At 45.3% G+C, this 23,718-nt stretch overlaps 1 protein-coding gene across 18 annotated transcripts in view; it reads left to right on the forward strand.

Annotated features, from left to right (window-relative positions):
• The window catches only part of DEPDC5 (DEP domain containing 5, GATOR1 subcomplex subunit), a 132,483-nt gene that overhangs the window by 104,982 nt on the left and 3,783 nt on the right, over positions 1-23,718 (forward strand). For all 18 annotated transcript variants that reach the window (XM_058281713.1, XM_058281714.1, XM_071209899.1 and 15 more), the window contains 7 exons: positions 423-577; positions 3,981-4,058; positions 5,024-5,156; positions 8,375-8,483; positions 9,937-10,161; positions 17,599-17,768; positions 21,619-21,790. In XM_058281713.1, the coding sequence (XP_058137696.1) occupies positions 423-577; positions 3,981-4,058; positions 5,024-5,156; positions 8,375-8,483; positions 9,937-10,161; positions 17,599-17,768; positions 21,619-21,790 (1,042 nt within the window). The remainder of the gene's footprint in view (positions 1-422; positions 578-3,980; positions 4,059-5,023; positions 5,157-8,374; positions 8,484-9,936; positions 10,162-17,598; positions 17,769-21,618; positions 21,791-23,718) is intronic.

A 23,718-nucleotide genomic window follows, 5' to 3' on the forward strand; every position in this document is an offset into this window, starting at 1 on the left:
CAGAAGCAGGGCAGGAGGATTTGAGTGGACGGGGATGAGTCATGGCAAATGGAGCATGCCTGTGTGATGCTGTCTCTAAATGCGTTCTCTCTTTCCCCCTCCCATCTTCGTAAGGAAGGATTCTGATTTCTTTACTCTTTCTGTGAAGATTTTTCTTTAGTGTAAATCTTGCGGTTTGAGGCAGGTGCTGGAGCGATTTCTGTGGTCCTGGGGGTTTACCATGAACAGGCCACCTCTCAGTGTGGGGTTTCCCAGGTGCTCTGACGGGGGACGGAGCACACCAAGACTGGGTGTGGTCTTTGGATTCTTTTTATTGCCAGGGACCACCAAGCATTGGTAACAAGAGAAGGGATGGAAAGAACCATGTATGTAAATTGCTTTGATGATTCTGTTTTTAGTACTGATTTTCAAATCTTCCACAGGTGTCTGTGGACCAAACAGTTGCTCCAGTCTTGGACGGCACCAGTTTGGGGGTAAGCACTGGCCAATCCATGGACAGAGGCAACAGCCAGACCTTTGGGAACTCCCAGAATGCTGGGGAACAGGGCCTTCCTTCTGCAAACCCCAGTGACAGCAGGTGAGATTCAGATCGGCTAAACCCGTGCTCCTGGGAAGTGGGGACAGTAATCACAAGGGCTGTAGTGGCTGGGAATGCAGAGCCCTGGGTTCTGGCTGTGCCACAAATTATACATGGGGCATTGGGCGCGTCAGTCCTACCAGCACTCATACGATGGGGTTGAAGATCTGTGCCCTTCTTTCTTCACAGGATAGCTAAGAGGTTCCCTTGGAGATGTAGAAAAGTATTGGACATGTAAAAGGGGCTTAGGGAAGGGGCTCAGACCAAGCCCGTCTTGTCCAACATGGCACCCTGTCACAGGCCTGCAGCCAATGTTTGCCGAGTCTCCAGTGACTGAGTTGCTAGTTGTGGCCAAAAATGGCTGTTTTTCCTACTCCTGAGTGTCCAGAGGAAAAAGAAGCTTCCTGTACCTCATTTGTTTCAGCAAGTGCCCCAGCTTTTGATGCCATTGTCAAATCTGAGAAACTTTTCTATTTCTGTCTTGTCTGCATTTGCTTTATTATAATTCCGCTGAGTCCATTCTTGTTGCCTCACAGTCCTGATTGAGCAGTCCTTGGCTAAATGGTCTAAAAAACTTGACTTTTCCAAAAACTCCTTTACCTGAGAGCAGAGGGTCCCTCCGAGGCCTCTCACCTGGCTGGTGCCTCTCCAGCAGTGCCTCGGTTTCCTTGACATTGTAAATTCTACCCTGGTTTCCTGTGTTCACTTACCCTGGCTAGGGTCCACAAAGATGATGGTTAGTTGAGAAGCAGAAGGCCTGGTCTTCTCTGGTCTCTGTCTTCTGCTCAGGCCCACATCCCCATCAAGCCTGGCTGGCGTTCTGACTAGCTGTGGGGGAGATTGGAGTGGCTGCCTAGAGCATGGGAGGGGCGTTTGTTTCTCCCTGTTGCTTATGAGGCCTGGTTTCTTCTGCCTTTTTTTTTTTTTTTTTTTAAACAAAGGAACTGGGGTTGTTTAGGCAGAAGATAAAAAATGACATGGCAGGTAGAATCAGGTCCAGCGACTGGAAATTACAGAGAACAGATCCCATTTCATGATAAAGAACTTATCAGGAATTGGTACTGCCTCATGGAAATGGCTGCATTGGGAGGAGCCACATTTGCCATCATCAATGGTGTCCATACTGATGGGATAGCCTCATGTCACTACTGCTATAGCAGGGATCCAGGCATTAGAAGGAAGTTCACTTCCTGGGTCTTTAAAGGCTCTTTCTAATCCTGAGAATCTCAAACACTACACTGGGTCCTCAGGCCTCCAAATAATCAGGTGGAGGAGGCCAGGTCTGAGAGAAGGGAGAGGTTTGGGGTTGGGCATGAAGAATTTCTGGAAAATCCCCAGAACTGGCTGTGTTTGGTATGGTGGGCAACTGTGTGTATCCCTTTCCAGTGATCTGTGCTTGGTTGCTATTAAGCATGGGTTCTTTTTTTTGTTTTGTTTTGTTTTTAGGAGGTTCCAGGTATTGAACCCAGGACCTCATACATGGGAAGCAGGCACTCAACCCACAGAGCTACATCTGCTCCCTAAGTATGTTTTAAGGGACCCTCATACCAATGAGGAAGAACCAGGGCAAGGTATAGTCTGTTGTGTCAGACAGAACTGAATCTTCCAGTTTATCTTCGCTGGTTCCTTTAACCGCTCCAAGTTTCTACAGGCTGATGTTACTGCTGTTATGTTTTGTACTGTTTACCATTTTGGCCAGCATGCATATCAGTCCTACATGCAGAACTTCACATACGTTAGCGTCACAACAACTGAAAGACAGAAAGTTTGTCCCTGTTTTTCAGATGAGGAAGCTAAAGCCAAGAAAAACCCTTCACCCTGTACCTGGTAATACTGGGATTTGTTCTTTGTGCTCTTAACAAATTACTTCATGCTCTCTGGTGAATATTAAATGATGTGTAGACCAATACTGTAAATGTAATCAATGCCACTGAGAGGTACACTCAAAAAAAAAGTGGTTCAGGGAGTGGATGTAACTTAAGTGGTTGAACGCCTGCTTCCCGTGTACGAGGTCCCAGGTTCGGTCCCTGGTACCTCCTTAAAAAAAAACCAACCAAGCAAACAATGAAACCAACTCAGGGTAGCCAGTTAGCTCAGTGGCTGAGTGCCAGCTTCCCACACATGAGGCTCCAGGTTTAATCCCTGGCTGCAGTTACCTCAAAAAAAAAAAGGTTCAAATGGCAAATTTTATGTTACCACAATGAAATTCTAAAATTAAATGATACCACATAGGAAAGGCCCTTGACAAAACCAGAGCACTCCAGGGAGAGTTTTTGGAAGTTTGGTTGGGCCTGAGGCATGTTATTATTCCAAGGAGAAATGCTTATTAAGGGTAAAAGTAAGTTTGAACACAAACCCACTTTGGATTCCTTTTTTTTTTTAACTTTTGTCTGAATTTTATTCAAACACAGTGAAAGGAATTAAAACAGTATTTTTCCTTATGAGAGTTCCATTCAAGGTTGAAAAATATACTCAAGATGCAGGGAAACAGGGACTTTCATGCCGTTCATGAGCAGGTGAGGAATGGCCTATATACATTTTGTTGAAAGATTATCTTTCCAGTGAAAAATGGGAATGACCTTGGGTCAAATATTTTCATTCACAACATCGAGCAAAAGCCTTAGGACAAAAAAGAAGCCCTTGACAATTACCCTGGTTCAGTATCTCAGGTTGTCACCAGAGACACTGGACAGGCATCCATGCTCCCACAGTGTACACGCAGGTTACTCCACTTCCTCCAGAGCTGGGACCAGGGGCCCACATTGGGATTGTGGACTGAGCTGGTGAGGGAATGGGGAAGGGACCTACAAGGATGCACAAGATTGTACTGCCTTTAGAGATGTCCTTTTCTTGATTCGATGATCACTGTGTTGCTGCAGTCCTTTAACTATGTTCTGGAGCTTTGAGAAACATGCTTTTCACAGTTCTTGCTGGTGGTTCAAAGCTTCTGTGGGGGAACAGAGCCCTGAAGGCTCTCACTCCACCATCCTGATCCTGAATTCTTTTTTTAAAAAAAAGCAAAAAACATTTGTTTATTATTATTGAAATAATGGAACTGCTCTAATAATAATAATTGAAGTGATAAATGCACAACTTTGTGATTATACCAAATACCTCTGATTGTATTCTTTGGATGGACTGTATGCTTTATTATTAATATGTATCAATAAAATTGATATGCTTAAAACAAAACATGTATATGCTTTGGAAGTAGGAAACCTCCTCTCCATCCCCCTGTAAGTTAGGCCCAGGATGTTGCCATCCAGCATTTGTTTGATAGCCCTTGGTGTTGAAGCCATCCTGGCATCCAGCTCTCTAAGAAGTAAAAAGCATTCCTAACATTTGTGCTCTCTGACCATGTGTGTGCCCTCTTGCCTTACTGATTGGACATTCTGTGTTGCAGCTCTCAGCAGCTGGCAGCAAGCTCTTTGACATCCTCCTCCACCCTAGCAGAGATCCTGGAGGCCATGAAGCACCCTTCGTGAGTGGGCCCATCATATGAGAGGGTGCAGGGGTGGGAAGATATCCAAGCAGTGCAGTACCACAGATTCTCACTCTTGACACCACCGCTCACCAACTATGAGACCCTGGACAAGTTACCCGACCTCTCTGAGCCTCTGTTACCTTGTTCGTAAAATGTTGATAATAATGGTTAAGTCATAGGGTTGCTGTAAGGATTAAAAAGAATCATGATGCTAAGCACCCAGTGTAATGTCTGACAAATATGGGTCTCTCTAAATGTCGGTTCCCTTCTCCTTTCCCCCTGTAACACCTTCTCTTTTCTTGTCATGGGGATTTTTTCTAGGGCTAGAAATAGTGTAGAGACAACCAATCCAATGTCCACAGAGAAAATGTGGAATGGGTGTGGGAACGGTAGCCATGGTGGCTGCTGGGTGTGGGGAACGGGAGGAAGAGATGAGATGTGGAGGCGTTTTCGGGACGTGGAGTTGTCCTGGATAGTGCTTCACGGACAATTATGGGACATTATAGATCCCCCCAGGGCCCACTGGATGGAACGTGAGAGAGTCTGGGCTATGATGTGGACCATTGACTATGGGGTGCAGAGATGCCCAGAGATGAACTTACCAGGTGCAATGGATGTGTCATGATGATGGGAGAGAGTGTTGCTGTGGGGGGAGTGGGGGGGCGGGGGCGGTGGGGTTGAATGGGACCTCATATTTTTCATAATGTAATTAAAAAAATAAATAAATAAATAATTAAAAAAAAAAAGAACAGACAACCAGGGGAGGGGGGGAAATTAAATAAATAAATCAATCTTTAAAAAAAGAAAAAAGAAAAAAAGAAATAGTGTAGAGAAATTGCTTTATTGGAACTTCACTTTTGATATTAAATGCTTTAGTGGGAGTCCCTCTTTTCTCCTTGTTTCTGTCTGCTGGGGGTGCCACAGGCAGACACGTACATCCTGCTCTCTCTGTTGGAACACAGGACAGGAGTCCAGCTGCTCTCAGAACAGAAGGGCCTCTCGCCATGCTGCTTCATCAGCGCCGAGGTGGTTCATTGGCTGGTGAGCAACGTTGAAGGCGTCCAGACCCAAGTAATGGCTGTCGACATCATGCAGGTGAGACTCAAGAACGGGGAGGGGGAATGCAGATTTGGGCCAACGGATAGGGCGTCCACCTTCCACATGGGAGGTTCAAGGTTCAAACCCAGGACCTTCTGACCCGTGTGATGAGCTGGCCCACACGCAGTGCTGATGTGCACAAGGAGTGCCGTGCCACGAAGGGGTGTCCCCCACATAGGAGAGCCCCACGTGCAAGGAGTGCACCCCATAAGGAGAGCCACCCAGTGCATAAAAAGTGCAGCCTGCCCAGGAATGGCGCTGCACACACAGAGAGCAGATGCAGCAAGATGACACAACAAAATGAGACATACATTCCAGGTGCCTCTGACAACATAAGCAGACACAGAAGAGCAAACAGTGAATGGACACAGAGGGCAGACAACTGGGCAGGGGGTAGGGTGGGGAAGGGGAGAGAAATAAATAAACAATCTTAGAAAAGAACGGGGAGGGGAGCAGGTATAGTTCAGTGGCTGGGTGCCTGCCTTGCACATACAAGGTCCCGGGTTCAATCTCTGGTACTTCCTAAAAAAATAAAATCATAAAATAGATAGGTTCTTTTCTTTAAAAAAAAAAAAAAAAAAGGACAGGTCTCACAGGACAGCCTCCTCAGGTCCCCTAAAGCCAGGGCCTGCCTCTGAAGCAGTCATCTTGTCCAATAACAACATCTGTGATTGGGGTGAGGATCTGTTCTTAATTAATGTGAGGGCTGTCTGGAATTGATGAAAGAGCAGGTCTTTTGTTATACTTTATGCCATGACTTAAAAATCTGGAAGAGGGAAACGGACTTTGGCCCAGTGGTTAGGGCGTCCGTCTACCATATGGGAGGTCCACGGTTCAAACCCCGGGCCTCCTTGACCCGTGTGGAGCTGGCCGTGCACAGTGCTGATGCGCGCAAGGAGTGCCGTGCCACGCAAGGGTGTCCCCCGCGTGGGGGAGCCCCACGCGCAAGGAGTGCGCCCGTGAGGAAAAGCCGCCCAGCGTGAAAAGAAAGAGCAGCCTGCCCAGGAATGGCGCCGTCCACACTTCCCGTGCCGCTGACGACAACAGAAGCGGACAAAGAAACAAGACACAGCAAATAGACACCAAGAACAGACAACCAGGGGAGGGGGGGAAATTAAATAAATAAATAAATCTTTAAAAAAAAAAAAAATCTGGAAGAATTTATCATCTGAACTGAAATATTCTGAAAGGAATCTAGGCATTTTTGAATCTCAGAGGAGCCTCTATAAAAGATTTCCAGGGAGGGGAAGTGGACTTGGCCCAGTGGATAGGGTGTCCGCCTACCATATGGGAGGTCCGCGGTTCAAACCCTGGGCCTCCTTGACCTGTGTGGAGCTGGCCCACGCACAGTGCTGATGTGCACAAGGAGTGCCGTGCCACGCAGGGGTGTCCCCCACATAGAGGAGTCCTGCGTACAAGGAGCGTCCCATAAGGAGAGCTGCCCAGTGCAAAAGAAAGTGCAGCCTGCCTAAGAAAGGCGCTGCACACAAGAAGAGCTGACACAACAAGATGACGCAACAAAAAGAAACACAGATTCCTGGTGCCACTGATAAGGATGGAAGCTGTCACAGAAGAACATGCAGCAAATGAACACAGAGAGCAGACAACTGGGGGAGGGGGGAGGATATAAAAAAAATTTAAAAAGATTCCCAGGGAGTATCTTCCCTTCTGACCTGAAACCCCATTTTTCTCTGATCAACTCCTGCTCATTCAAGACCCAGGGCCAGACTGAACTGCCCAGGGGCCTTCTGGGGCCTCTGTGCCCCACAGAGTGAAGAATCTGCCTCCATTTCATTTGCCTCCTTGTCTGGACCAGGCTCCTTGACAACAGGGCCCTCTTTTGGTCTGCTTTGTCCTAATGGTCTTTTTTTTTTAGGAGGTACCAAATACTGAACCCAGGACCTTGTACATGTGAAGCAACCACTGAGCTACACTTGCTCCCAACACAATGGTGTTTTTGTCCATTTCCCCTTGTGTTGCTTGGCACACAGTAGGCACTTAGCAAGCACTTGCTGAATTTAATTATACCATTCAGAGCTGGACTTAAACTCAAGAGAAAAGAAAAGGGAAAGGTGACTTGGCTGAGGCAGTTCACACCATCCTGTCAGCATGGAGGCTCCACCAGAAATCAATACCTTGCTGACCAGCTGGCTTGTTAGACCTGCAGTGTAAAATCAGAACTGATTTGAATAAACATGTGATCCTCAGTTCTCTCTTTGAGGGACTTGATGTGCTGTTCCGCATAGTTTTTGCCTGATAACTTTACATATACTCTCATCCCTCTGAAAATAGTAGTTCCTTATACATCCAGTAAAACAAATGAGCTGGAGGTACATATCAGATAAATGTCAGAAGCATGATGTTGGATGAAAGAGCCAGTTGCAAAATGATATGTAGTGGAGCGGATGTGGCTCAAGCGAAGTCCTGGGTTTGGTTCCCAATGCCTCCTAAAAACAAAAACAACCAAACAAAAACCAAACAACAAGCAAACAAATGAAAAAAAAAAACAGCTCATGGGAGCCAATGTGGCCCCAGTGGTTGAGCGTCAGCTACCCACTTAAGAGGTCCTGGGATCATTCCCCAACCCCAGTCACTCAAAAAAACAAAAACAAAGATATGAAGAGTATTATACTCTTAAAATTTAAAACCACACAGAAATAACTCATTCCATATCAATGCATGCCTATATAATAAAGTTATTTTTAAAATGTTCGTGAGAATAAACATTCAGAGCCATTTATTTTTGAGAGGAGAGAGAGGGGAATTGGACTTGTGAGAGTCCATAGAGGTTTTTTTTAGGAGGTACTGGGGATTAAAACCGGGACCTCGTACGTGTGAAGTGCATGCTCAACCACTGAGCAACACCCGCTCCAGAGAATTTTTTTTAACTATATAAAGATCTAAGGTCAGTATAGCAAAATGTTAAATTTATTAAAGCTGGGTGGTGGGTATGTCTGGGTTTTTGTGGTGTTTTTAATACTCTTCTGTATGTTTGAAATGTTTGGTGAGATTATAGTATGCTTTTATATTTTATAATACTATTTCACCAGGTACAGTGCTTAACAGGGCCCATTTGTCACATCTCACCCGGTGCGGGGAGGGGTGTTCTCCCAGTGCTACCAACACTCCCTTAGCTCCAGTCCATATCTGAGGCTGCCCCTCTATGATAGCCCTCTTCAGGAATTTCAGAATTTCAATGTCTCTCCTTCTTCTAGAAAATGCTAGAAGAGCAGCTGATCACGCACGCATCTGGTGAAGTCTTGCGGACCTTCATCTACGGCTTCTACTTCTACAAGATAGTAATGGACAAAGAGCCTGACCGAGGTCAGAGACGAGGGGAATGCTGTTACCCACAGGGGCGGATGTTTTTCCTGGCCACCCACGCTCTCCAGTGATGGTGCTTCTTGAGCTCCATTGGGACTTTGTATTCTAGGCTGATGGATCTATCCACTTTCTTGAGCATTTGTACTTAAATGAAGCACAGCCAGAGTGACAGGGCCTTCTTAAGCTACAGCATGTTTTTGATGAAGATAGTGTGGGTGAAAGATAAATCTAAAGGAGGCCAGGTGACCTGGTATCCTGGTAGTGGGAAATCCCCACAGGTCAGCTTTTGGTAGCTGTTTTTAATTAGAGCCCCCCCTCCCCCTACACAGGCGCTTCTGATTATAACAGTGAGGGCCTCTAATCTGTGATTTGTAGTACTTTTCACTGGCTGGGTCTCCAAACTTGACCCCTCCTCCCCTACATACCAGGAAGGCTATCTGTGGCGGTTTTCCAAAATACAGTTTAATTATTTGTGCTTTTTTAAAATTAAAAAAACAAAACACAGTCCCCCAGAGGGGAGTAGTTTCCAGCATGCTCAGAACAGACTTGTATGGCTCTGGAGCCCCCAGGATTCAGACCAGCATCTCCAGTACACCCAGAGCACACCCAGGGAGGGACCTTGGCTGGAAGTGACTCCCATCCTGCAGATAAATGGCTTTTCACCTTGGGGTTAAAACAGTTATGAATCAGATGAAGCAGTTAGCGCTGCTTACTGTGTTCTCTTATCCAGGGGCATGTCAGAGATGGATCTGTGTAGGTTATTTTCCTTGTAGGGCATCCATCATCACCCATTCCTTCCAAGTTTGACCAGTCCAAACTTATTCTTCTTCCCAGTTGAAAAAATAAAACTGGACGACTGCCATATGCTCTAAAATTAGATGTCTGAAGCTGGAGGCGGGGAATTTAAGTGTCTGTGCTAAGGGCTCCTTTTTTTTTTTTTTTTTTTTTTCTGCCTTTTTCTGAATTCTTTTTTTTTTGTTTTTGTTTTAGGCAATGTTTTCTTTTTTTTTTTTTTTAATATTTATTTATTATTATTATTTTTTAATTACATTAAAAAAAATATACGAGGTCCCATTCAACCCCACCGCCCCCGCCCCCCCACTCCCTCCACAGCAACACTCTCTCCCATCATCGTGATATATCCATTGCACCTGGTAAGTTCATCTCTGAACATCACTGCACCCCATAGTCAATGGTCCACATCATAGCCCAGACTCTCTCACGTTCCATCCAGTGGGCCCTGGGGGGATCTACAGTGTCCCGTAATTGTCCGTGAAGCACTATCCAGGACAACTCCACGTCCCGAAAACGCCTCCACATCTCATCTCTTCCTCCCGTTCCCCACACCCAGCAGCCCCCATGGCTACCGTTCCCACACCCATTCCACATTTTCTCTGTGGACATTGGATTGGTTGTGTGCTAAGGGCTCCTTCTCTCCCCTTTGCTTCCACAGTGGCCATGCAGCAGCCCGCCACCTGGCACACGACAGCGGTGGACGACTTCACCAGCTTCCAGCGAAAGTGGTTTGAGGTAGCCTTTGTGGCCGAAGAGCTCCTTCACTCTGAGATCCCCGCCTTCCTCCTGCCCTGGCTGCCCAGCCGGCCAGCCTCCTATGCAAGCAGGCACAGCTCCTTTAGCCGCAGTTTTGGAGGACGGAGCCAGGCAGCCGCACTTTTAGGTAGCTACCTAAAAGACCAATGGGGTCTGGGGATGCACTGCTGGGGCAGCTGAGGGAGCACACTGGGCAGTCATGGGAGTGGGCAAGGCTAGCCAGGGTTACGGCTGCTGTGGCTGTCCCGCTGGCTGTTCTGTCTGTCAGCTCTGCTGGGTCCCATGGCATTGGCTTAGGTCAAGCCTCATTCTCATCCCAACCAACAAACATACTCAGCAGGTCTCAGAGCACAGCGCTTAACCTGCACGGATAGAAGAGAATACAAAATGTGGCATATTTCCTCACAAGGCTCTTAGGATGCAGGGGATGTGGTCTGGTGGGCTGCAACTCACTGCCGGCTTAGTTCCTGCCATAGGCCTTCCCAAGAACTGTTGCATCCAGATCTCAGGACAGGAAGGAAGCTAAAAGCCTATCCATTGCAAACACTCATCCTGAGCATGAATCTTCCCTCCTCCCTTCCTCACCAAATATGCTTACACCCATGGATGTAAACTGGGTCTTTTCACGCAGGATGAACACCTGCTTGCTAGAAAGGTGGTGACCTCCAACAGGAAGTGGGGACCTCTGCTCTAAAAGGCCAAACTGATGGGTGGAGACATAGTACCTTTAGAAAATACATGCTCTAGCCAAGGGCTTATGGGATTTATCTCAAAGGCAATCCTGAAAATCTGGAAGGAAGGAAGCAAACATAGACTAACTCTAGGGAAAGTCCATGTTCTACATAGTTTGCCTGAAAATGCCCAGCTAACTGGCATTCTTATCTGGATGGTAGAATGGAAACATCAGTATCAGCTCAGTTACCAGATCCCTAGATTCACTTGGCTCCAGGGGTAGTTTTGACCCCACCCCACCCCAACCCCTCCTTGTGAATGTATAAAAATTATGAATGACGGTAGTTTGGCAAAATTGGGGAAATTTGAATCTGGAACATTTGATTTAGAGTCAGCAAACCTTTCGACACTAAGCAATTAATTGTCCAATGTCAAAAAGGTGCTAGTTGTACCATTCATTGTTGAAAGTGCTACCAGCCAGTGAACAGACAAGCTGTGTATCACGGAGATGTGTTTGTGGTCATGAGCCAGCTGGTTGTACTTTTCCTTAGAGTTAGTGTTTCTGGAAAATGCTTCAGGAATTGTCAAATTGTCACCTTTGTGCCATCATTTTGGTTCTGTGAGGCTGTCTCGACAATGAATGCCCTCATCTCTAGTGTCTTCTTCGGCAGGCTGGTAAAACCCTCTCTTGACTGCCAGAGTCTTAAGCTCTAGATGGGATTCAGATCCTCTCAGTTTGGCTTTGGTTCCTAATTACTTCAGAAAATTGTGCTTAGAAAGGAGTAACATATGAAAAATAAATTATCCGTCCACTAAATGAGGGAGAGAATAGAAAAAGAGAAGCATTATGTCTATAGCCTGGGGATGTGTATGAGCTTTAGGGCGTTTTTGAATCTGAAATTGGCAGAATTTTGCACATGAGCATGTCCTCCTTCTTAGCCTCTTCTTGACAACCCACTGTATCTCAGGGTCAGAAGTGACTATAGAGTGCCTCTGTCCTAACCCTGACACTTGAACATTTTCCATTCACTCTTGATAATTGGAGAGTCATCTTCTCTTTGCAAACTCTATCAACAAGACACTCCTAAGACCGCTTTTTCCATTGTTGGGCAGCACTGGTTGTGAACGAGTTGTCCCTGTGTTCAGCTTCAATCCCCTGCCCAGGGATTGTGTTCTTTCTTCTCCATTAACACTGATCCCCTTCCTGGTCATTCATAGGCCCCCAGCTATGACCTGGGTAAAGGAGCATTCTTAGGCCCCCCAGCTAAGTCCTGGAGTATGCAGTTGAGCCCATAACCTCTTGGCAGAAGAGTGTACCTCCTTGGGCTACCACAGAGCAGCCTGTTCCGAATTTATTTCAACCCCAGAGAGCAACGCTTTCTTTTCTTTGACTTGAACTGTTAAGTAAAAGGTTACTCTGGTGGTGTCATGACTCAGGAATATGAGGCAGAGACAGAATCTAGTTTTGTTTTGTTTTTTAGGATGTACCAGGGATTGACCTTGTATATGCGAACCAGCACTCATCCACTGAGCTACACCTATTCTGCAAGAATCTAGTTTTGATGAACCCTTTACTATTGGAGCTACCAATTAGTTCCTTAGCCTAAAGTGACACAGACAGCTAAGCAGTGGCCATGGCAGTCAAGGGCAGATTGATGATTAGCAAGATGACAGCTTAAAATGGGAGGAAAAAATATTTAGTCTTCCAACCCATAAAAAAAAATAATATAGTGAATATAATTAATATATATAGTGAGTATAGCAGAGATTTATAAATGCAATTTTGCCTGAAAAGGGTAGTCTATGGATGTAATATTTCAATCAAAAGGAAGCTAGAGAATAATATAGGGAGTTTATAATATAGTGATTTGGGTGATGGCTGAATATTGTGGTTGGTAGTATAAGATTGTTCTTTTAGAAAGTGTAAGAATAAGGAAATTTTGAAGCTGAAAAAAAAAAGGCAAGTCTGAGAGTTACAAGGGAGGGTGGCTAGAGGAGAAGGTAAGAGAGGGAGCCCGTAATTACTTCTCACCTATTGTTTCACTTAATTCTCACCACTTCTCTGTGAAGGAGGTGGGCCTGGCACTACCTTTGGTTTGTAGATGAGGAACTAAACCAGGAGAAGTTCTGCAACATTCTCAGGGCCATGTGTCTAAGTAAATGGCAGAGCTAGCGCTTCCAATTCCAAATCCAGAGCTTTCCCCAGTTTGCATTTTCTGCTTTGGAGTGATTAGTGATAGTGGGGCACCTGGCAACGAGATACCTGTTTTCCTGGGTGCTATTCAGGGCCCTACCTGTAGCTCACTTCCCTCCTAACAGAAGTTAGTTAAAATTGCTCACTCAAGAGTTTGGGTCATTTTGGCCTTGCCAATGATAAGAACCACTCGGGACTTCTACTTGCAGAACACACAATTAAGCTGGTCACCCTCAGATAAAGAAATATTGGATTCATGGGGGCAGGAGAGAATGAGGGTGAGATCATTATTTATAGAAGTCCTAGGCAAGCAGAGCCCTGATCTTCTTTACTTCTGAACCAATTTCAGACCTTTAATCTAGGCAGGAACTTGATTGTCTGACACATCCCTAAAATATCCCTATCTTGGATTGAGTAGAGTTTCTGAGCAGGAGTCCCAGCTAGGGTGAGCAAGCTGAGTCTTGGAATCCCTGAGCAACACAGAGTAGATGGAACAGGGTGTTTTGTTTCATTAGGTTCCATTGCTTGAGAAAATATTACAGAACTGTTGCTTTCCATTAGACTTCCTCTTGAGGTCTGAGTTGTTTGTCCCTTCGTGGATTATTGGCATCAGAATTTCTGGGGTTCAGCCTGGCTGAGGTGCAAAATCATTTCCCCTCCCTTGGATGCTATTTCCTCACCTGCAAATGAAACAGTTGGATTAGATTAGAGGGAGAAAAACTACGGCCTTTACTGGCCAAATCTTGCCTACCATCTGATCTGTTTTGTTTTTTGTTTGTTTGTTTTTTTGTTACTGTTTTTTTTACTCTAGTAACATATATACAATATAAAATTTCCCCCTTTTAACCACTTTAAAATACATATTCAGTGCTGTTTAATTATGTTCATGGTGTTGTACTACCTTCACCATTAACCATTATCAAAACTTTTTCATCACCTCAATTAAAAATTCTGTTCCATTTAAGCCTTAACTCCCCACCCCAGCCCCTGGTAACCTGAATTCTAGTCTCTGACTTTATATCCTTGCTTACTCTAAGTATTTCTCATCTTTTTTTTTTTTTTTTTTTTGATGTATTTGCATTTTAGAACTATAAGAAATAAAAAGTAGAGTACATGCCAAAAAATATAATACAATAATACTGGCTTTATAGTTACCCATATGATTACCTTTACTGGACATCTTTATTTTTTATTTTATTTATTTCTCTCCCTTCCCTCTTCCCACCGTTGTCTGCTATCTGTGTCCATTCACGGTGTGTTCTTTTGCATCCACTTGAATTATCCGGTGGCACCGGGAACTGCTCCTCTTTTTTGTTGTGTCATCTTGCTGCATCAGCTCTCCATGCGTGCGGCAGTGGTGGGTCTGCACTTCTTTTTTTCACATGGGGTGACTCTCCTTGTAGGGTGCACTCCTTGTGCATGGGGCAGCACCACATGGGGACGCCCTATGTGGCACAGTACTCCTTGCATGCAGCAGCACTGTGCGTGGGTCAGCTTACCACATGGGTCAGGAGGCCCTGGGGATCAAACCCTGGACCCTCCATGTGGTAGACGGACACTCTGTTAGTTGAGCCACGTCTGCTTCCTGACATCTTTATTTCTTTATGCTATTTTTATCCTTTGTCCAATGTCCTTTTCTTTCTGTCCAAAGAACTCCCTTTATCACTGTTTGGAGGGCAAGTCTAGTGGTGACAAATTCCCTCAGCTTTTGTTTCTATGGAAATGGCTTAATCTTTCTTCATTCTTGAAAGAAGGACTTGCAAAATATAAAATTCTTGGTTGGCAGCTGTTTTCTTTCAGCACTTTAAATATTTCATGCCACTGTCTTCTCTTCTCCATGGTTTCTGATAAGAAATTGGCACTTAATCTTATTGGGATTCCCTTGTATATAACTTGTTGCTTTTCTCTTGCAGCTTTCAGAACTCGGTCCTTGTCTTTGGCATTGGACAGTTTGTTATTATGTGTCTGAGCATAGTTCTCCTTGAATTTATCTTCTTTGGGGTTTGTTTGGATTCTTTTTAAAAATTGTTTTATTTTATTTATATCTCCCCCACCTCATTGTTTGTGCTCTGTGTCTGCTCTGTTTGTTGTGTGCTCATTGTCTTTTTAGGAGGCACTGGGAACCAAACCCAGGACCTCCCATGTGTGAGGGAGGTCTGCAATCACCTGAGCCACCTCCACTTCTAACTTGTTATATTTCTCATTGTTTCTTCATTATGTCTCTTCATTATGTCAGCACATTGCATCACCTTACCATGACAGGCAATCACATCAGCTCACTGACTTGCTCGTCCTCTTTAGGAGGCACTGGGAACCGAACCTGGGACCTCCCATGTGGTAGGCAGGTGTCCAACTGCATGAGCCACATCTACTTCCCTGTTGGGATTCTTGAATGTGCTTATTCATGTCTTTTGTTAAATTTGGGAAATTTTCTGCAATTTTTTTCTTTGAATATTCCTTCTGTAATTCCCATAATACATATATTGGCATGCTTTGTGGTGTCCCACAGTCTCTTAGGCTCCATTCCATTCCATTTATTTATTTATTTATTTATTTAGGTGCCAGGCCTGGGTATTGTGGGAAACTGGCACTCAACCACTGAACCACATCAACTCCCCTGAGTTGGTTTTTTCATTTGTTTGCTTGTTGTTTTTAGGAGGCACTAGGAACCAAACCTAGGACCTCCCATGTGGGAAGCAGATGTTCAACTGCTTGAGCCCTTTTTTAAATCCATTTATCTTTCTGCTCCTCAGTGTGTGAATCATTTGTCTTTTCTTCAAGATCACTGATTCTTCTGCCAACTCCAATCTGCTCTTTAAACTTGAGAATTTTTTTCATATCAGTTATTGTGGTCTTCAACTCCAGTATTTCTCTTTGGTTCCTTTTAAAATTTCTTTCTCCTTATTGAAATTTTCATATTATTTATTCATTGTTTTCCTTATATTCTTTAGTTCTTCCTCCATGTTTTCTTTTATCTCCTTGCACATATTGAGGATCATTTTTTTAAAGGCTTTGTGCGGTATGTACAAAGTCTAGTCTTCTTCGTTCATGTTTTTTGGATTTTTATCTTCTTCCTTTGGACATCATTCCTGATTCTTTGTCTTGTAATCTTTTGTTGCACACTATACATTTTAATATTTTAAAGTGTTACCACCTGGATTTAGTCCCTGAGCTGTATGGTCCTTAAGTTTTTTTTTTTTTTTAAGATTTATTTTATTTCCCCTTCCCCCCATCCCAGTTGTCTGTTCTCTGCTGCGTGTTCTTCTTTTTGTCCGCTTCTGTTGTCAGCGGCACAGGAATCTGTGTTTCTTTTTGTTGTGTCATCTTGCTGTGTCAGCTCTCCGTGTGTGCAGCGCTATTTTTAGGCAGGCCGCACTTTCTTTCGCGCTGGGCGGCTCTCCTAATGGGGTGCACTCCTTGCGCGTGGGGCTCCCTACGCAGCGACACCCCTGCGTGGCACGGTACTCCTTGCGCGCATCAGCGCTGCACATGGGCCAACTCCACATGGGTCAAGGAGGCCCGGGGTTTGAACCTTGGACCTCCCATGTGGTAGGTGGACGCCCTAACCACTGGGCCAAGTCCGCTACCCTGTTCCTTAAGTTTTTATCCAGTTAGTAATATAACAGAGATTTTTTTGAGTGCCATGAGCTAACAAAAACAACCAACCAAAGCACAAAGCACCTTTAAGTTATTGCAGATTGGCTCTGCTTTGGCTGGTGGTCTTCAGTGCTTAGCCCTCCAACCAAAAAAGATCAGCCTGAAGCAAATGCAAAATGCAGAGTTCTCTCTGTCTTATGTGATCCTGGTGGATTCTGCTTCTTGTCCTGGGCTTGTGGGATTCCCTTGTTTTTACAAAATTCAAATAGCCCCTCTATACCCATTGAAATAGACTTCCAGTCCTTCCTGTGTGCTCTGTCATGGGACTTAATGTAGTAAGTCCTTTGTTCAGGTCACTTCAACTGAATTCTTTCTTATACTGCTTTAGCTGTCTACATGCTGCTTCTCTGCCTTCAGGACAAATTCTGGGAGAGCTCACCCTGATTCAGTCTTTCAGGCTGCCATTCGCTAGATTGGCCCTAACATACAGGCACCCCAGTATGCACATAGAAGTTAGTCTGCTCCCTCTGAAACAGGGCCAGGGACCCACAATGGGAGCCTAAGCTGGCTCCATACTGTGCCAGCTAGAAGATGGGTGAGGGACTAGCAGGGGTACCACATGCTTCACTTACCATTTTTCAAGCTGCCTTTTCTTGATTCAGCACTTGCCCTTTCTGGAGTTCGGGGAAAATGGCTCTGCCATTTTCTGCTAGTTGTTCGAAGATTTTGTGGGGCGACGGCACCCTGGAACATGCTATCCTGCCTGATCTGTTTTTGCAAATAGAGTTTTATGGGAACACAGCTGAGCCCTTTCACTTACTCATTGTCAGTGGCTGCTTTCACACTAGAAGAGCAGAGTGGAGTAGTTGTAACAGAGACTACATGGCCCACAAAACCTGAAATACTTACTACTTGGCGCTTTACAGAAAAAAGTTGCCAGTCTCTGTGGATTGGATGTTTTCCAGGGAACTTCTAGAATCTGCAGTTTTCTATTGCATGTCTTTGTGTTCTAGGAGATGGGCGCTTGATTATTTGTTCTTCCTCCTCATCCCACTCCTCCTTTTCCCTCTCTCTTGGGATCCCTCCTATGCACTGACATAGCTGCCACTGTCCCAGAGCAGAGGACTGTGACCCTGGATGTCGATGTGAACAACCGCACAGACCGGCTGGAGTGGTGCAGCTGTTATTACCATGGCAACTTTTCCCTGAACGCAGCTTTCGAGATCAAGCTACACTGGATGGCAGTGACAGCGGCAGTGCTCTTCGAGATGGTGAGAGCCTTGGCATGTCAGGGTCGGGGTTGAGGTCTTCGGCTCTCCTTGCAGAGGGGCACAGTGGATGCTTAATAGAGATTCATTGCTTTTTTTTTTTTTTTTTAAAGATTTATTTATTTATTTCTCTACCCTTCTCCCCCCACCCCAGTTGTCTGTTCTCTGTGTCTATTTGCTGCATCTTCTTCTTTGTCCACTTCTGTTGTTGTCAGCGGCACAGGAATCTGTTTTCTTTTTGTTGCATCCTCTTGTTGTGTCAGCTCTCCGTGTGTGCGGCACCATTCCTGGGCAGGCTGCACTTCCTTTCGCGCTGGGCAGTTCTCCTTACGGGGCACATTCCTTGTGCGTGGGGCTCCCTTACGCATGGAACACCCCTGCGTAGGCACGGCACTCCTTGCGCGCATCAGCTCTGCACGTGGGCCAGCTCCACACGGGTCAAGGAGGCCCAGGGTTTGAACCGCGGACCTCCCATGTGGTAGATGGATGCCCTAGCCACTGGGCCAAGTCTGCTTCCCTCATTGCTTCTTTATTTCTTCAGTTTAAACTCCTATTGTCCCGTGGACTATTGGAATACCATCTTAAAAAAAAGTTTAAACATAGTAATTCAGATAGTTAAGAGTAAGGATCAGTTTAGCAATCTCAACACTACTGATAGATAATTCTTTGTTGTGGTGTGCTGTCCTGTGCATTTGTAGGATGTTTGGCAGCATCCCTGGCCTTGACCTGCTAGTTGCTACCAGCATTTCTCCCCCACCCCCACCCCAGTCATGACAGCCACAAATAGCTCCAGACATTGCCAAATGTTCCTGGGCGGGGGGAAATTGCTCCCACTTGAGAATCAACGGTAGAGTGTGAAAAGTAAATCTCTCCCACCCTTACCCTAGTCCTGTGAGACCTGCATCTAAAAACAACCATATGTTCATTGTATTTCCAGAGAGATTCTATGTATATACAAAAATGTTATTTTTTTAAAAAAAACAGAGATGGTAATCTTGTGATGTATTCTATTTCCATTGTATTTTGCCCTTTACCTATGGATCTTCCACATCAGTATAAATAGAGCCTCCTTGTTCTCCTCCCACCTGTCCACCCAAAGATGGGTCCCTCATTTGTTTACCTGTTGTCTGTTTTTTCTTTAGGAGGCACCAGGAACTGAACCCGGGACCTCCCACGTGGGAGGTGGATGCTCAACTGCTTGAACCACATCAGCTCCCTGCTTGTTTTTGTTTTTGCTCATTTTTTTTTCTTTGTTTGATGTCTGCTCATTGTCTGCTCATGGTTTGTCTTCTTTAAGAGGCATGGGGAACCAAACCTGGGACCTCCCTTGTGGGAAGCAGGCACTCGACTGCTTGAGCCACACCGCTCCCCTGCCTCGACTTCAGTGGCTACAGAATATCTCATTATTTAATTGTACCCATAGTGTACTTAATCAGTCTCTTGTTAATGAACATTGTGCTTTTAACTTAGTGGATCCTCAGCTGTGGGGGCATCTGGTGGATAGAGTCCAGGGAGGCTTCCCAGCATCCTCCAGTGCATAAGACAGCCCCTACCCCAAAGAATCATCTGGCCCAGAATGTTGAAAGGCCTGAGATTGGGAAACCCTGTTTTGACCCATCTTCCTGCCTATCCTGTCCTTCCTCCTTCTAGTGCATCCTGGCTTGTCTTCCTAATCAGGCCATTCATCACTCCTCTGCTGAGAAGGCGTCCCTGGCCACCGCCCCCCATTCTCAAACCCAGGTCCGCAGCCAGGCTGTCAGTGTATTCCAGAAGCTGCCCTTAAACCATCTCTGCAGCCTGCTACTCTTTGTCACACACTCTCCCTTCAGCCAAAAAATATTTTCCCGTGGCCTCCATGGAGTGCTCCTCCCCTTCCAACACTGACCCAGGCACAGCTGGGAGCAGCTGGAAAGTTCAGAAAGAGTTTACCCGAAGCTGGGAGATGGCCAAGGAGAAATTAACACAACATCAATTGGCAATGGATTGTTTTGTTTTGTTTTGTTTTGTTTTTCGTCCAGGGCTCACAAACCCAATTTTGTCCCATCTGACATGGTATCCTGGGAAAGACAAATCTGTCAGGGTCTCTCCCCAGCCCCCAGCCTGTCTCCATAGGGCATTAGCATTTTTGAGACCCCCCCTACTCACCAGAAAAGACTCCCATCAAGTGAACTCTTTAAGATCCAAACCAAAAGTAAAGCCTAGCTGCCATCCAGCTCAGCTCGCTCTTCCCCAGCTGGTTGGCATTGAGATGACCCTCCCTCAAGACAAAGGTTAAAGCAACCACCACTGAGTATGATCTGACACTGAGGTTTTTAAGTGTTCTTGTAGCTCTAACACTAGGTACCATATCTCAAAATACTGTGAATGTAACTTTCATAGAAGTACATAGCTACCATTCAGCAGTAAGAAGAGTATCTCCTTAGAGAAATTTAGCAACTATCTTAAAAATGTTTAAACTTTTCACATCTGTTCCTATAAAACCCACTGGAAGTTGCTAAGCCCTTTAGCATTACTTTTTTTTTAATGTGCTATTTTTTTAAAAAAGATTTATTATTTATTTATTCTCCCCCTTGCGGCTTGTTCCATTCTTTGCTGTCTCTGTGTTCGTTTGCTGCGCATTTTTTCTGTGTCTGCTTGTCTCCTTTTTTTGCGTCATGTTTCTGCGCCAGCTGTCCGCAGCACACAGGCCAGTTTTGCCTTCACAAGGAGGCCTTGGGATGCAAACCCAGGGCCTCCCATATGGTAGACAGGAGCCCAACTAATTGAGCCACAGCCACTTCCCCCTTTATCATTATTTTGACTAAAGTTTTTAGAAGTCTTTAATGTGGGTTAATTGTTATGTTAAGCGACTATCCAAATTTATGAATCAGTTTACTAGGATAAATATCACATAAAATAAGAGCATCATGGACTAAGGTTTAGAACTTATTTTGGGGGCAGCAGGTGTAGCTCAGTGGTTGAGCACCTGCTTCCCATGTACGAATTTCCTTGGGTTCAATCCCTGGTACCTCCTAAAAGAAAAAAAAAATTTGTTTTTTTTGGTTTGTTGTTTTCGTTAGGAGTGTTCATGGGAGAAAAACTTAGAGTGGTCCCTTTTCCATTTTTAACATAATCAGGTTTAAGTCAAAGTACAGCTCAGACTGTATTTCCTTGAAATAGTATTTGACATGAGTCTCATCTACATGCCAGAGCCATATACATCAGTTTTGTGGTTTTAAAAAAAATCTTAAGACCTCGAACATTGCCTTAGTTTCCTATAAATATTATTGATGGGAGTCTGACTTTCTTTCTCAGTCTTTAGAGCCAGACTGCCCCTGGGCATTTGCCACAGGGCAGCTCTCATTCATTCAGGTCTCAGGGCTTATCCCTTTTGGCTAGAGGTCCCAACAGTCACCTCCTCCTCTATGTCATGTTCCTCTCAACCAGCTCAAGTAGGTTATATTCCTATTTGATCCTTTGGGCTTCTTAAATGTTTATGATAAAGGACAAAATTAAAAGGATTTAACCTATATCCTCTAACCTGCCACCAACAACCATGGAGTAAGAAGAGCTGTTCAGAGACAGACAATAGCTCTCTGTACTCTGTTCTTTCCAAAAGAAAAAACTGAAGTTGCAGAAACTCAGGCTATGACGAGGAGCTGTGTGTTTAGCAACTCAGTTTCCTGAATATTGGTCAGGAGGCTAATTAGTATTTTATTCTGTACAGGTCCAGTTTGGAGCCAGTGGACATTAATAAATTAACGTGCCAGTCAATATCCATGCACCGCTCTGGCGGGTTCAGTTCTTGGGAAGCATTTTTTCTCATCTAAAAGAACTCGGGGATGACGCTGTTTATTTCTGTACTCTCCACCAGGTCCAAGGCTGGCATCGAAAGGCCACCTCCTGTGGCTTCCTGCTGGTCCCCGTTTTGGAAGGTCCTTTTGCACTGCCCAGTTACCTTTATGGCGATCCCCTTCGTGCCCAGCTCTTCATCCCACTCAACATCAGCTGCCTGCTCAAGGAGGGCAGTGAGCACCTGTTTGACAGTAAGAGATATTCCACTCTGGAAGTTCTGTCTCTCAGCCAGTAGGACCCTTCCCCACCCACCACCCGGGCCACCTCTCTGGGTGTCTAATCACATGGTAGTGGAAAGAGAGCACCTTGAGGGGAAAGGGGCCAGAAGGATCTGGGTTTGAATCCTGCTTCTTCACTTAGTTAGTGGCTGGGTCACCCTGGATAAATCACTCTGTGTCTCTGAGCCTCAAATTCCTTATTCCTAAAACGAGTGTAGCCAGAGTGGCCTTGTCACTCTCAAGAAGACCATTGTAAGGCCCAGAGCAGAATGTCAGCTGGGAGGGGTCTTGGTACCCTATCCCTGAAGAGTGGCTCTGCTGTTCTCCCTACTGCCTCTGTCTATGTGCCCAAGCCTAGCTGGTTTAGGCTGCAGGACTTTGATCAAGGGAGGCTTAAATATGCTGTTCAATGCAAAAGGGCTTTGTGGGGGCAGGCATTAAAAGCAAAACAGGAAACCGTGTCCTGTTGTGCAAAGCTGTGGCATGTCAGCACCTGGAACCCTGCTTGTGGCTCACATCCTGCATCTCAAGGAAGAGAAGAGTGCAAGAGGAGGCTCAGAGGAGGACAATGGAACCCAGCCCAGAGTCCTTCCCTCTGGACAGCAGTATCAGAAAGGAGCACACAGGGCTGACCCTGGCCTGCTGCTCATCCCCAACGTACTAGATGCTGAGGGCTGGCTCAAGACAACTCAAAGAATGAGTCCTCCCTTACCCAGAACATCACTTTTTTATCATCAAGTGCTCATTGCACACGATCATATAAATAGTTTCTCAAAAGCTTTTTGTGAGCTCACAAATGATCTTTTTTAAAATCAAATGCCAGAGTTATTGCCACTGAGATGTCGGGAGCACTGTAGTTTCTCAGGTATAGAGATTATAAATGTGGAAGAAATAACTTTTGCTGTAAGGGAGATGCTTTCCTCTTACATCCTTCTGTAACTTGGAAGCCAGCATTGTAGTCAGTGGCAGAGACCGGCTCAGGACCAGAAGGTCTCACTGGGAAGGGGCAGGTGCAAGCAGCTTTTGTACATCCTTTGTTTACAATTTGGAAGGCATTTTTGTATAGACGCAATCTTTTAAGTGATAGTTGGGGCCCCAGGGGAGCCCCAGGAGGCTCTGCAGGCCATAGTTTTCCCAGTCCCTTACGGTTTACAAAGCACACTTCACACACACACACATTCTCATGTAAACTCACAGTGTAGCTGGGAGAGGACCATTTGAGCAGTCCTGAAATGGCAGATGACTGTGTTTGTTTCTGACAGCCCTAAGCCAGACAGCACCTCATACTGTTGTTTTTAATACATTGTGGGAGCCAAGAGATCCTTCCCCAGATTCTCTCTGTCCAGAGATTCTCTCTGGGTGCTCCACCTTTGCTGTAATAGCACAGGATTGCTCACAGAGCTGACTCCGGAGGACATTTTTGTGTGAGTGAATGGTTTGCCTTGCCAGTCATAACCCAGTCTTCGGGACCAGCATCGTCTCTCAGTTGCCATGGTGACAGCCGAAGAGAGAGCCCTAGTTTAAATGAATAAGGGCTCGAATCTCAAATCGATTTTCTTGTTTCTGTGCTGATTCTCTTCCTGTTATGTCCCCTTCCCATAAAAGTGAATTCAAAATCTGACAGGAATAGACTCTGTGCCTATGTTTTGCCAGTTAAAGCCAAAATCTTCTTTCTTCCCACCTCCACCCCCCATTTTTTTTCTTTTCTGTGCCTTCATTGCCCAGGAGCCTCAAATCTATCCTAAATAGAAAATTCAGAACATGGAAAGAGGAACAAAGCCACTGCAGGTGCCATTGGTCTTTGGGATGTGCTCTGCTGTGCTGCCCCTACCCTCAGCCGCTTAATCCCCAGAGTAGCCTGGTTTCATTGCCTGTTGCTATGTGACAGCCTGCTCCAGCCT

The sequence above is a fragment of the Dasypus novemcinctus genome, chromosome 19, assembly GCF_030445035.2.
Source record: "Dasypus novemcinctus isolate mDasNov1 chromosome 19, mDasNov1.1.hap2, whole genome shotgun sequence".
Taxonomy (NCBI): Eukaryota; Metazoa; Chordata; class Mammalia; order Cingulata; family Dasypodidae; genus Dasypus; species Dasypus novemcinctus.